The sequence below is a fragment of the Charadrius vociferus genome, unplaced genomic scaffold (genome assembly GCF_000708025.1).
Source record: "Charadrius vociferus isolate BGI_N301 unplaced genomic scaffold, ASM70802v2 scaffold94, whole genome shotgun sequence".
Classification (NCBI taxonomy): Eukaryota; Metazoa; Chordata; class Aves; order Charadriiformes; family Charadriidae; genus Charadrius; species Charadrius vociferus.
This window is the reverse complement of record NW_009648031.1, coordinates 512,995-527,092: the sequence shown is the minus strand read 5'-3', so window position 1 is coordinate 527,092 and position 14,098 is coordinate 512,995. Positions and strand designations below refer to the sequence as shown.

Here is a 14,098-nt window from a genome sequence, read left to right as displayed (position 1 = left end):
TATTTTAATAAAATAGGTAAATGACTAAATAGCTGCACTGATAAAAGGGTTGATACTGTGATCTGCCTTAAACCTGTTATTTCTCATGAGAGATCATAACAACCATGACACCAAGATATACTGTTTGGTTGAACAGCTTCAAGACACGAAGTTTCAAGTCAGAAATATCATACCAGGACTGACTATTTATAAAGTAGATATTGACTACTAAATGACAACTTTACTTGACTTTATTGACAACTTTACCTCCTTATTCACAGCAAATAGCAGTCGATGCTGGAAATAGCCTGTGTGATGCTCAGAAACTCAGACTGCACCAAGGGTTTTGTTCCCAATGCCTAGGAAAATCAGTCTCCAGAGAAACTGACTGAATCCATAGCAAAAAGTAAAATGACTTCCTTCTCCCTTGAAATGCCTCTTTTTACAGCCCTAGCTAGAATTTTCAGACATCTACATGCAAAAGAAACTTCTTTTTTTTTTTTCTGATATTGAGAGGACTCTGAAAGAATATTCCTTATGATTACAAAAAGCAGAAGATAAAATATTCCTAGTCTGCAAAACGGTCAAAGTAAGGAAACATGAGAACAGGAGAAAATGAGTAAAACCAACACAACCCTTGGGAACACTGAAGTGAATGTATAAAAAGTGAAATAATATTCCCGAAGTCTACAACTAATGGTAGAGGTTTTTTGAAATATGCTTTTCTAATAAAGTAAGGCTATTCCATCCTTAAAGTAATGAGAAATAGTGGAAATACAGTTTTGTCTGTATGCAAAATCAATTAAAAAAAAAAGAAATATTTAGCACATTCACAGAATTTCTCGCATGTAGCAATAAGCTGTGCATGTAGTTCTTTAACATCCCTCACTTCTTTTGACATATTTTTTACAAGAACTACCCATATATCATCTTCAATCAAAGGATAGCACCCTGAATAATATGAATATATAACAGACAGTGTAAATTACACTCTCAGCTCCTTTCCCTCAGCGGGGGAAAAGGCCATCAAGTAGCATTTGATACACTTAATGCAGATCTCTCTCCAGCACAGACCCTGACCCCTGACGCCTGGGGAGGGCTCTAATTTGAGCTACCCCACAAGAGTCCTTAAGGGACCTATTGTCTGCTGGGTATAATTAGAGAAAAAACTCCCTGCCTTCACAGCTTCTGTATGTTATCCAGCCATTTCTCTGGGCTGAAGATAATTTGCCGCACTTTCCTGAGAAACGAGTTAGACTACTGCAACAGATTTGCTGGTATAGTCCTCCGATTTTGCATCACAAAATAGGGATTCGAGCGTTACTCAGCAGCTGTCTTTTTGGTAAGGCTCTGGATTGAGCCTATCGGGGTCCAGGCATTACAAGTCTAAAGAGTCAGTTCTCAGCAGCAGAACTATATAGAGCTTCACAACATGTCACAGACTGACACGTCAAGTAACCAATGTTATGAAAAAGTAGTTTTAATATTCACACTCACCTAGGCTAGTGCTAATCACTCAGACTTTAGATTTTATTTTTTTCATATGCAATAAATCTTAAGAGCTTCTACAATGTTAATTTGAAGCCAGTATAGATTCCTGTCATCCTGTCGAGACTTTTAAAATCTGTAAATGATCTTTTTATGGCTTTTAACATTGTTTTATAAAGATGCATCCATAAATATAGGCATTATATACATATTTATTTCTATATATGAAAATATTTCAGGAATCACCATCTCAATCCTTTTCAAAAGGAAAGGCATAACTGAATTTCGGCTGCTTGGAAAACGCAGCCTTGACTATTACATAGCAATAGCTGTTCACTTTCTTTCAAATCTGATCCTGACCGGTATCTCATTCAGGCAGCCTTATTAAGCTCTTTTGTCTGACAGTACATGCTCTTGTTTGATTCTACTTTTAAAAGTCAGACTGGCAGATACATAATCAAGCTTTGAACTTTGCTGCATTGTGCTTTTTGTCAAATGCTCTAATGGCTGTGCCTGCCAACACATCGTATCTCCCCTGCTTATATTCAGTTTGCAAGTGACATGAAAAAAAATAAAATAAAAATTGAAAAACAATCTTTCTGTACACTCAAAAATGGAGATGTAACATTTTGCTAGGATAGTAGGTAGACTGGGGTAAGTCAATTCTCCTGGGCATAAAAGTATGAAAGTTTTCACACCTGCCTAACACCCTAAACCCCATAGCTTTATATCTGTATTTTATTTTTATTAATACCTGTAATACTGCTACATATTTTGTGACTTCCAGAGCAATGGGATTATTGAACTTTTCTTTCAGATTCTTCTGTACGACAGTGCGATTCAAGCAGGGAACTGAACAGTAGCTGGACTGTTCCATGCCACCACGTGCTCTGCTCGGAGCACGGTGCCTCAGGAATTGCCTTAATGGCATCTTTCAAGGAATATACTGTCTCAATGACCGTAAAAATTGGGCACACTTTATCCCAATAACAGATGCGTTCTCCACTAGTACAGTTACAAATAGTCTATTTCCATTGTGTTCCAATTATACTCGTCATTTTTTGTTTCTTTAATGGGGTAAACGTATTACAGTAATGTCTAAGTTCTATTTCAGGTTAGATTCTAATATGGGTCAGCCACAGAAGTTGCATGGGATACAAATAGTACCTTTGCAGCCAGTGTAATAATAGGGGAATGCAGCTGTATCGCCTGATGTGCTCTTAATTGTTCATATACCTTTCTGAAGATGTGAAATTAGATTAAACATCCAATAATCCACTAACCTTTCATTTGTTTTTCACACTGTTAAAAAATATCAGTTGTACCTCTTCTAATTCATGAAGTGCTGTAAGTATCAAATACTTTTAATAATTTTCCCTTTTTTTGTCATACTTTACCATAGGCCTATTTCTTTGAAAGAAACTACTGTTTACCAACATAGAATAATATCCTGATTGAACCTTCTCCCATTCATTCTTGCATTTCATTTAATCTTTCTTCATCTTCCATTCAAGATATTTTCCTAGTTTAGTTTAGCTTCTGGAACCACGTGCTTTCAAGGATCTGCTTTATTTCACGGAACAGAACATGATCAACTGGAAAGAAATTCTGGAAGGCTAAGACTCTTTTGAGCAGGTACACACAGTTCTGACAGTTAAGCTTAATTTAAAAGGAAGTAATAATGGACAGATCAGTAGAGGCTGATTGCTACTTTGGCTGGGTTGTGCTCTCTGAGCGACTAAGAAGTTGCAGTAAAGAAAACTGAGATGTTTTTGAAGGGCTAGTGCTCAGCATCTTAGCCAAACATGCCAAACGTACTATCTACTCTAAATTCCAGACTACTTGCCGATTTACTGGTATTGGTACCCAAATTCACTCGATTCAGGACAGCACACAGATATCTCTGCACTACAGCTATACCTTCCAGCTGAATGTATTGATAGCTTCTCTAGAGAAATCTTGGGCTTTAATGATTCAAAAACTAGAAATCTTTTTATTTTCTTGGGCAATAAAACAAAATGAAAGAAAAGTACTTTCTTCTTTCTGAGGAGAAAAATAGAAGGAATCTTGATTGCAGTACTGCCATGTTTCTTGAGCAGTGACCCTGGAGATCTTACCACCAACACAGGGGTATCCTTCTTGATGTCAATCAATGTATCTCAACACTAATTATCTATTTAAGTTCACTCAGAAATTACAGTAAGAGCACTGCAATATAAATAAAACAGTAAGAGCAACTTTTTAAAGATGTGAGTGGAATACTAAAGTTTCTTATAGTAAAAGCTAATATTTGACAACTTTAGAGTATCTTGGCTGCTAGCTTTATCACAAATGCATCATTCCTTTAAGGATACTCAAGTAACTGCATTTAGAAAACAGAATACATGAAAGTTTTTGTCTGTTGATTGTTTAAGTTTTGAGTCAAAATGCAATTTGGAACAGGTTTGGATTGGAAGGATATTGCTGCTAACTTCTCCAAATTCTAGTACTCTAGGAAGCCTTGTCTTAAGAATCCTAAATGATAAACCATTGTAAAAACTGTGTATACTGGAAGGGATATACATTGAAACAGAGAAATGAAACTAAGGATCGACTGATACGATTCCCTTCATTTCCTAGGAAACGTCCACAAGAAACTGATGGGAAAGAAATTATGACTTTCTCCCAAAAAGTGCTTTAGAAAAAAACCCAGCATGTTCTTAGTATTTCTTGATAACCATTATTTGTCTACAAAAATAGGATTCTGTACTCATTCGCTATTTGGTTTTGCTTAGTTTTAAAAAGTCCTATTTCAATTTTGAGGGACCAGCATTGCCATTAAAAGACACACACGTTGGGCGTTACTGAAAATGAATGTGCCTTTAAGCATTGCCAGTGGATAATGACACTTTATGTTACTCTAACACCAAAATATACCACATATACCAGAAGTTTCCCATCAGAAGAAAAATCCCCCATTCTCAATAACTCACACTCTGAATTGTGTAGATTCTAAAATGCAATATCCTTCTCCTTAACTACAACAGAGAATCATGTTACTTCTGTCAGGAGTAATGAAATACAGTTAAGAAATCAAAGACAAACACTTGTGCTTGGATAGATAAAACAGGTTCATACTGAAGGAATCACAAAACAAAAAGTTGTTCTCAGATATTTGTTTCTTCTCCAAAATACATGATCTATGCAAAGGTCATGTCCTACAGAAATATTTAAGATCATCCTCAGAAATATCTCCCGAGATACACCCAAAGATACTAGTTCTCCTTCAACCTTATTAACACTTAATGCCACCAATAGCTTTTTCTTGAGACAGAAGATTAGTTGTTACCTGAAGCTGCTCTTCCAACGCAGCAGTAGCTCTGTCTCCACTGTTTTCATCCACCACCACTACCATATGGGTTAGAGAATTCACCTTGACTTGTTCCTGTTCCAAATCTTCTTGAAATGCCTATAATTAAAGCATCTGTGTTAGAAAATGTGTTCCAAATTAAGAAAATGTTGTGTGTTTGGAGTCACACTGACTGATTAATGTGCATAACTAACCAACTATGAGAACCTCATACTCCTATTGCTGTCAATACCCAGTAATTTAAACTTATTTTGTTACCTTAGCATATATATGGTAATTTAAAAATACTGCGCAGATTCCCATTCCTTTCACAAAAATAGCTTACTGTTACTCACTCACAAGTCCTAATTCTTGATACACTATTTCAGACTGAAAATTTGACTTCAGAAAACTCTTGTTGAGTTAATGTAGTTAATGTAGTGATAGATATCAGTATAGCGTGTATACATACCAGTAGCCCACAAATTTTAAATAGGCACTAGATTAGATTTTGTACTTCATATTAACATATTAAAATATTATAATTTGGCAAAAGTTATAAAAATATTAAAAACTACATTAAACAATCACGTATTATGTGCACCGTGGCACTCCTATAACATTAACGTAGGATGAAACTGCTGAGGAGATGACTCAAGATTAGGAAGCACATGCAGCACCCTTGTTTCACTTATTGCAGAAACCAGGAAATGAAGTGAAAGAGGCACTTTATGATTTTTGAATCTCTGAGGAAAAACTTTCTTGCCCTTTTAGCTTTGGTGCCCAGTTCCAGCTGCAAGCTGCAATAAAACTGAGGACAACTTTTTGTGGAGAAATAGTAAACTGCTAAAAGTGAAGAAACTTCTCTTAAATCTGCACAAATTGATATTTGAATAATTCCTAACCTTGCCAAATTTCTACAGCTCTTCACATCTCTCTGACCCACAATTTCCCAGGTTTCATGTAATAAATATAATCAAACATTTCCTCCCTCCTCACAGCTCACATAGAAGTGCAATGGGAAGTCTAGACACATTCACTCTTCAAACAATGGTTTACAGCATATTCACTGTAAACTAAACCTACATCACAAAAAAAAAAATAAAAATATATAAATCTGAGGTACTGTAACACCTTAGTAACACCCCCTTGGTGGGTTTCAGTGTCTCCTCTTACTTTTTAAAATGTCTTCTCACTTAACAAAACTAAAACCAGCCGTGGTCCTGTCAGACACTAGGGAACTGAGCAGCCAGACCTATTTGCTCCTTCTTTTGTGAGATACAGCAAGAAGACAAATTAAAAGATCGGGAGCTGAAGAAGTGTTAGTACTAAAGAGCCACAGAGAAGGCAATAGTCAATTTCTTTTCATAATTTTTGTTACCTATCTCCAGCTTTATATCAGTGTATTAACAACCAAATGTACATTTTTAACTCCCAATAGTTAACCACTGTTTTAAATTACTACGTTCTGTGATGTGTTTCCTAAACAAAATTTGAAAGAACCCCTCCTCCCACTCCCCTGAAAAAACCCCAAGGTATCCAGGACCACATCCTGTCTGACTTACTTTTTAGTTGTCTATAACTAGCTTCAAGCCAACAGAAGAATGTGGGAAACCAAAGTCCTGGATTGTGTTCTCAATACTTCAGCAGAGTGTATTCTAGTGACTAGTACATATATATTATGATAATCAGAGTCTGAAAAAGGGTAACCACATATGCCTTGTCACAACAGAAGCCTTGACTGTATTACAAACTATGTTGAATTTCACCATACCAATTTTTCTGCTGCTTTTCAAGTAGAGTAATTCACTTAGGTATAAAGAACAAGCCCTTGCTGAAGATCAGGTCACGCATTTTAAAACTCTCTAGTAAAACATCTTACTTTTATTTGAAAAACAAAAATAAAATATAATGTGGCTGTAAGGCAATAGGAAAGTAATTTACAGGCTACTTTGTTTTTAAGGCATAAATTCCTTACCCTAACACATTTTAGAGTTTTAATTCCTTCATGGGCATATCCTTTGAGCCAATATATTTATAAGAATCCTCCTTTTTCTGACTTTCATGCCCGCGATTACCACTTGCTTCAGAGAGCTAGGCTATTAAGCAATTCTCAAGGACTGTGAAGTACACTAAATTGTTAGAGCCATCCCTGGAATTCAGACTTCTCAACATTTTATGACCCAGCACTCGATCAATGAAGAGGAGGCAGAGCACTCATGGATCAGACTGTATAACACAGCTTGCTTCCCCCAGGTTCAATCCCCTCTTTCAGCCATACGACAGTAAATACATTGCCCTGTAAGCCTACAGCCAGGGAGACGGTGACTTTTATTTCCTGTTTAGTGGGTATCTGGTAGATGGCAACATAGAAAAAAAACAGAGTTAGCAATGCTCTGCAAGTGCAGGAGTGGAGGGTGCTTTGGAAGTGGGAGTCTCACGCACAGTGTGAAAGACTTGAGAAGTCAGGGAAATGATGAAACCAGAAAGATGAGTCATTTTCTAATCCCCAGACAGATTTAATTTGCCCTGAGCTAAAGGGCTGTTCTTTATAATCCAAGTGCCTATTTTTACTGTGAAATTCGCTGGTGACTATCATTTGTATACAGGAGCTTGTTGAAACCAGAATTTACTGAGGGCAGTCTCAAGACTAGACCACACTCTGTTCAAATAATTTAAAATGAATTTTCTAACAAGTTCTCCTAAGCTTGTAAAGATAGAAAATTTGCAGGGACTTAAAATGTAAGATGGATATAGATATTGATGCATGGGGACAGCAACAACAGGAACTCATAAAACTCCACGGTTTCTTTAATTCCTATCAGGTAACACCTTACGTGACTGATATAATCTACTCAAAGTGAATAAAAATACCTACTTAGGGTGTCCAAGTACCCAAAGAAAAATCCACCCCTGATATTTGAACAGTTAGGAAGTGTCTCATTTTACCTTTACATTGTATTTGAAGTATTGAAAAATCCTAACGCTAAAAATTTTCCATAATTTCTGACATTTTCATAAAAAATTAAAAGGCTCAGCCTTCCAAAGAAAGTACAAATACCTAAGCAGCTTAGACCTTTTTAGAAAGTTAATGAAACTATAAAATCTATTAACTATAAATTGAATAATAATAATAATGTTGAATAAGTTCAATTCAAAGCACATTATTACTTAATTATAAAATTTCTAATACAGTGTTCTGCTTAGACAGCTCAATAGTCCTCAGATTTTTATTGAAAAGCAGCTTTCTCCCTTTATAAAATTATAAAGAAAAGATACTTGCAACAGCAGACAAAATACATAAAATACCACTGTAAAGAGCAACAGTTCTTTACTGAAATGTTTGACTCTTACTCCAAAATATACTCCAAAAATGCCAGATTTCTTACCAGAGCTGTGTACCTTGCTAATGACATAAAATCTTCTAGAGTTCACCTATATTTCAGTTCACTCGGAAAATTTTCTGTACTATCAAGATATTAACCTCATATACTACTGAACTAAGTAGCATGCTGGAAAGAATGTTGTGTGCTTTCTCTGTTCTCAGTGATGGGTGCTATTTCCAATACACATTACGGAATGATTATTTTTTTGGTTATAGGCCCCAGCAGGAAAACTGAAGTGTTAGTCACAAGAACTCAAGACCAATATTTTCAGACATCATTGAGAACAATGTAGAATAAAAGAGATCAGATGTATGGAAGTTATAAGTCAAAGGGGGATAAATAACACAAAATAAATAGAGTGAAAAGTAGCTACTAATGAAAAGATAAAAAGAGAAAATCAAATGGATAAAGGTAAATAGAAGAGGAATACAGGATGACAACGAACCAAACCTATCATCTTTGCTGAGGTCTGTTTAATTTGAAATGATCTTTGCCTTTTATATCTTCTAACTTCTGGTTCCTCCCATCAATTTCTACACAGTTTCTGAGCTGTCCAGGGTCATGTGAGACTAAGAAAAGTTATGGGGCATGTTGTTTTGGGGTTTTTGTTTGCTTATTTAATAATGAAGAAATAACTGTGTTATTAAATTTCCATTTTTTAAACCCTTGTTACAGAAGGTAGCTTTGCTCTATACAATATATAATAAAATTTTCACACAATATGTGAAAGGAAAATATATTGTTCTTTGACTTATGAATGCGACAAACTATACATGAACAGAATTTTAACTGAAATTAAAATTAAAAAACCCACCTTATTAACTAAATTTTCTCTTTTACAGAAAATAGAATTGAAAGGTCATACACATAAATAAATAATGATGACTAACTCATCCCACCAAAAATTAAGAACTAGTATATTTCTGCATGTCTTCATTCAGAATATTCAAATACAAGCTAAATACCCATTTTTCTGAATAACAGAAACACCATAAAGAGATTGCATAAATAAAAAGATTATATTTTACGTTAGTATTCAAATACAAAATGCAGAGAAATAGGAATGAAGTTATTCAAGTTGTAGTAATCATGTATCCAAAATCTTTCAGGTTTCTTTCTCTAATTACCATTTCATAACTACCTGCTGTCTTCTTTTAAAAAGAAAATTTGATGTCAGAATATATGCTTAGCTAGCAAACCCGCAAACTGAAACGCATTGTCTCCTCATAGGGCAAGCACAGATAGCACAAACAGCAGCTGCAGACGTAGAATTTGTATTCTTCTTCGCTAGCACTCCTTAATCAGAATGCAGAAAAACCACTTTTAACACAGAAGTGGATTATGCAGTCTTTTGCAGCTTTTTGACCTCCTTTTTTAAAAAAAAGGTAAAAGCTGGCTTGCTTAAATTTGAATTGGGTTTTTTAGGGATGATCTGCCCTCTAGAACCCGGACTAGCACTGACACAGGCCATCAAGCACCAAATGTTAAAATCTCTCAAGATACCATAGAATGAACTGCTTTGAACCACTCACGTAGAAACATTAACAGGTTATCACAGTAAATCTCCATGATCTCACAAATCATCTCTGTTCTCTATACTTTTCTGTGTCTCCCTGTCATCATCACCATGTGTCATGGATACATCTATAAATATATTTTAAAATTTAACTTAATATGAAGTCAGACAGTTTAATCCAGTAAATGAAACAAAGATATTACACAGATTATACAGTCTCTCTCTTTTTAATTCTTAATTCTTCCAATTAAAGAATCACCATCATGGAATGTGGAAAAAAAATGGCCAAATTGTCTCTTACACTCCATTTATTAGTTTGCTATTTTTCATTCATCGAATATATTACTAAAAAGTATTTTCTACAGTTAGAAACTGGAGTGTACTTTATAGTGCTGTACAGTTACATTTTCAGCACCCCAGTAGTCCTAACAAGATTACGCAGCCTAATTATGACTACTGCATCATCGCAACTACAGCATGCAAGGAAAAAATGCAACATGTAAAGAAGAAAACACAGGTATTTAAAAAATCCAATATATTCTTATTGTACTGTGTAATGAAAGGATGTTACAGTTGCCTCGCATATTCTAGTATGTTGTTTATATTTTGAAAGAAATAATTGATTTTTTTTAATGTCAGAACAAAAGCCAGAGTTGTGATAAATAACTCTACTAGTTAGTTATAAAAAAAAAAATAAAAATAAAATGAATACTAAACCAAGATTCGATGTTACTTTGCTATGTTCTAATGGCAGGAGTAGCGCTTTTAAAATGTCCAAAACTCAAATTGTATTTTATGCCTTTGGAAGCATACCATAGCATACCTTGTGCTCTTCTACTTGACGCTTTAGGTCCTCGAGATCTGGACCTAAGGGCTCCAAATCGATTTTCTTTGTCCTTTCCTCTGTTTTTGTCAGCCAGTCAGCTAACTGGGCTAGCTGCTGATTCTGCAGATCCATTAGGATTTTATGTAAACTATGAAACAAAGAAATAACAATTTCAATTTATACATGAAAGAAAACAACAGGCAGAAATATCTGCCCTGCATACTCTTAACCAATTTTCATCAAGCTACATTTCAAGCCATAACAAAAAAACAAACTTTCAAATAGCTAACTGAAAAGTTGTTGGAACACTTTTGGATTAGGAAAATTGTTTTGAAACTTTGTTTGTAGGACCTCAGTACTGCATATAATATACTGTCTGTTAAAGTTTTGACCTCCGGTTGCATTTCTATTAGAGCTCTTTGGAAGTTCAAAATTTCTACTATCTGGTTTCTTAAAGCCTGTATTGTCTACTACAGGTACTTTGAACAGTGCTCAGACAGCTGTGTTTACCAAGCTCCCTCAAATCTAGCGTAATAAACAGAAAAGAAGAGATTATTAAATTTTCAGCTATTTAAGGGAGAATGCTCTGGAGAATTAAACAGGAAATACTTCCATTCTGCCTAAACAAAGTATTTTGATAGCTCCAAAAGAATCTGTCCAGAAATCCATTACAAAACCTTCACTTATACTTGTCATCTTTAAACGTTCTCTGAACTTTCCTAAATAAAATCATCTTACCAAAAGTATTTTTAAAACAATGTGCAAGCTATTGTGGAGCAATGGAATTGCAAGTAGTTATTTGCATTACCCATCTTTCACATAACATACAATTTTTAACTTCACTTAGATTTGACACACCAAAGTCACTGTCCACAGTCATGCTGAGCTTGGTGAAACTACTGTATGTTACAGCGTGTTACTTACATCTCAAGCACAACTCTTGCAGCAAAAAGTTAATTACCGACTTTCAGAGCTCAGCTTGGTGATCTGAAAATCTGAGTTGAACTTTCAGACTGGAGAAAAATGCTGTGTAAAAAAAGGCAGCACAGTCCTACTCCATTTGTTTCTCAGTTGGCTTCTTGAAAACGTAGCCCAAATTAGAAAACTACTGTAAATTTTGTCTCTCCGTGTCACAGCGGCACCTAGAATTGCCCAACTTCACACTGACATTTCCCCCCACAAGGATATTTTAAACAAACAAAAATAAGTACGTTTTCCCCCACAGCACCTGCAGAACTGCAGACTGGCAGAAGCGCGATGTGAACACACTGCTCCAGAGGAGCGCAAAAGGTCTTGTCTGTGACCAGGTAGGCAACTTACGCAATGCTCACACAAATCCAAACATGCAGCTTTCTGTCACGACTTCAGGTATGCTCAAGTAAAGCAAGTACTTCTGAGTTTGTCCAAACAATTTTGGATTTTCCCAAGACAGTTTGAACCAACCCAAAATTATATCATTTTGAAAATCCATGTCTAAATAAGTCCAAAGTAAGCATCATTCTCTATTTTCCCAGACTACCTTACAGTTTTCAAAGTAATAACGACAGAATATTGCATTGAACATGTACATAATTACTTTTTGGTAACATTTAAATTCTTCCGAACAACCAGGATTTAATATTTGTCAATGTCACGCAGCTGAAACATGTGAAATCGCGTATCTCATTCGTAGCCGGTTCATATTTTAAGGTGTACGTCTGAAACTTCAGCACTTCTATTGTTGATTGTTATTTATTCTATTTCCTAACTTTTTTGGAAAAAAAAAAATAAATTCTTTCCAGTTTTGAATCTTCTCAAAATAAGCATTTGGTCTCTGATGAAATATTTATATAATTACTATTTGCTGTTCATATAGTTAAAAATAAGTACTGTATGTACAGTATTAACTCCTATTGTAAAAAGAAATTGTGAAGTTTCCAGTGCTATTTGATGGTTGCTTTGTATGTATCTCAGCTAACACATACTCCATTCTTAGAGACTATTCCTCAGTTGATAAACAATCCTTGGGATCCCCTATAAATTTAGGAATGCAAAATACTCTGAATCCTGTGTATATAATAACTGTCACATTTTACAGTCGAGGGCAGAGCTGCCATTTAGAAGGTCCTAGACAGGCTGTAGGGACAGGCCAAGAGGAACCTTATGATATTCAACAAGGACAAATGCAAAGTCCAGCACCTGGGAGGAAGAACCCCTGGAATGATATAAGCTCGGGACTGACTGGCTGACAGAATTCCAGCACTAAATCTAACTGAACCTCCATCACTCTGCTATTGTCTTTCTGTCCCTGAAATGGCCTTTGCTTTAAAAAGAACAGTAATAATAGTAAATTTTGTATTGGTAAATCCTTGTTAATCTTTGTTAAATAAGAATCCTTTTTTTTTTTGTATTGAACAGAAGCTTAACCAGATAACACAAACACAGAGACTTCAAATACCCCAAAAGTAACAGTCAACAAGAATGAATGAGATATTTTCAAAGAGGCATGCAAAACGAATTATTCAAAAATTCCTAAGACTTGGGTATTGCAATCGTAAAAACTTAGCTGTTACATAAAAAAGCTGTTTGCACTTTTTTTTTCCCCAAGGGCAGCCAACAAGACTAATAATTTATCTCAGGATTATCTCTTGCATCTGGATAGATCAAAAAAACCCCCCAAAATTGGCAGAGGACTTCTGAAACAGAAATAATCAAGTGCTATTAGTAAGCATAGGAAGACAAGCCAAAACAGAGTTTCTTGAAACAGGAGTGGTAATGGAGAGAAAATGTGAAAGGCAGCCTGGGAAACAAAGAAAGAGTGCAAGTGGTGATCAAAAAGAATCCTGAGGAGTCCGTGGACATGAAGCATATCTTCTAGTGCAGAGCAGCAGACAGAGAAATGGGGAGAAACTGCAGGCAAACACCAAGATGAGCTAACTTTATGCAAACAAGTTCTGAAAAATTAAAAGTTTGCTCCGAAATAAGGTTTTAGTTACACCTGTTTCTTGAATGGTACCTTACTGGTCCCAGATGGCACTGAGATAGCATTGGGTGTTACATGCAGAGGTCTGTGAAGCTATGCTACTTTCTAGGAATGGTAATAACTTTTAAAGGCTCCAGCTTGTAGCTCTTGGAAGGAAAGGACCAAAGAAAACGAACCACAGGAACAACTATAAACAGGAACCAAAACTTCAACAGAATTTGAGACACTGAAGAAAAAAAAAAAAAACAAAAACGGTTCCAAGAAATGGGAAGGGCTCCATTAATCCAAATCTCTAAATAGTAGATATGAAACAGTAATGTTTTTTCTGTATTATCTTTCTCAAGATATTTTTTCTAAGAACACAGTGTCATGGATTTTCATGGTGTATTGTGATTTCAGGTTTTTTTACTGCAAATCCTGTGTTAATTATTGATCAAAACGACCAGAATATGCATGTGGTTTCTTTTCCACTCTAATCTCTCTCTTTCTTTACAGATAGAGTACAGGAAGCTGATACTCTGCTTTATTATAATCCATGGTTCACAAGGGATTACCTATCTCAGATCTAACTCAGTCCTTCTTCACTTTCAAGTGTGTATTTTATTGCTATACT

At 35.4% G+C, this 14,098-nt stretch overlaps 1 protein-coding gene across 1 annotated transcript in view; it reads right to left on the bottom strand.

Annotated features, from left to right (window-relative positions):
- The window catches only part of DMD (dystrophin), a 927,929-nt gene that overhangs the window by 806,838 nt on the left and 106,993 nt on the right, over window positions 1–14,098 (bottom strand). Inside the window, exons 10-11 of the mRNA XM_009883534.1 lie at window positions 10,521–10,671; window positions 4,796–4,915 (exon numbers count right to left, since the gene is read on the bottom strand). Of these exons, the coding sequence (XP_009881836.1) occupies window positions 4,796–4,915; window positions 10,521–10,671 (271 nt within the window). The remainder of the gene's footprint in view (window positions 1–4,795; window positions 4,916–10,520; window positions 10,672–14,098) is intronic.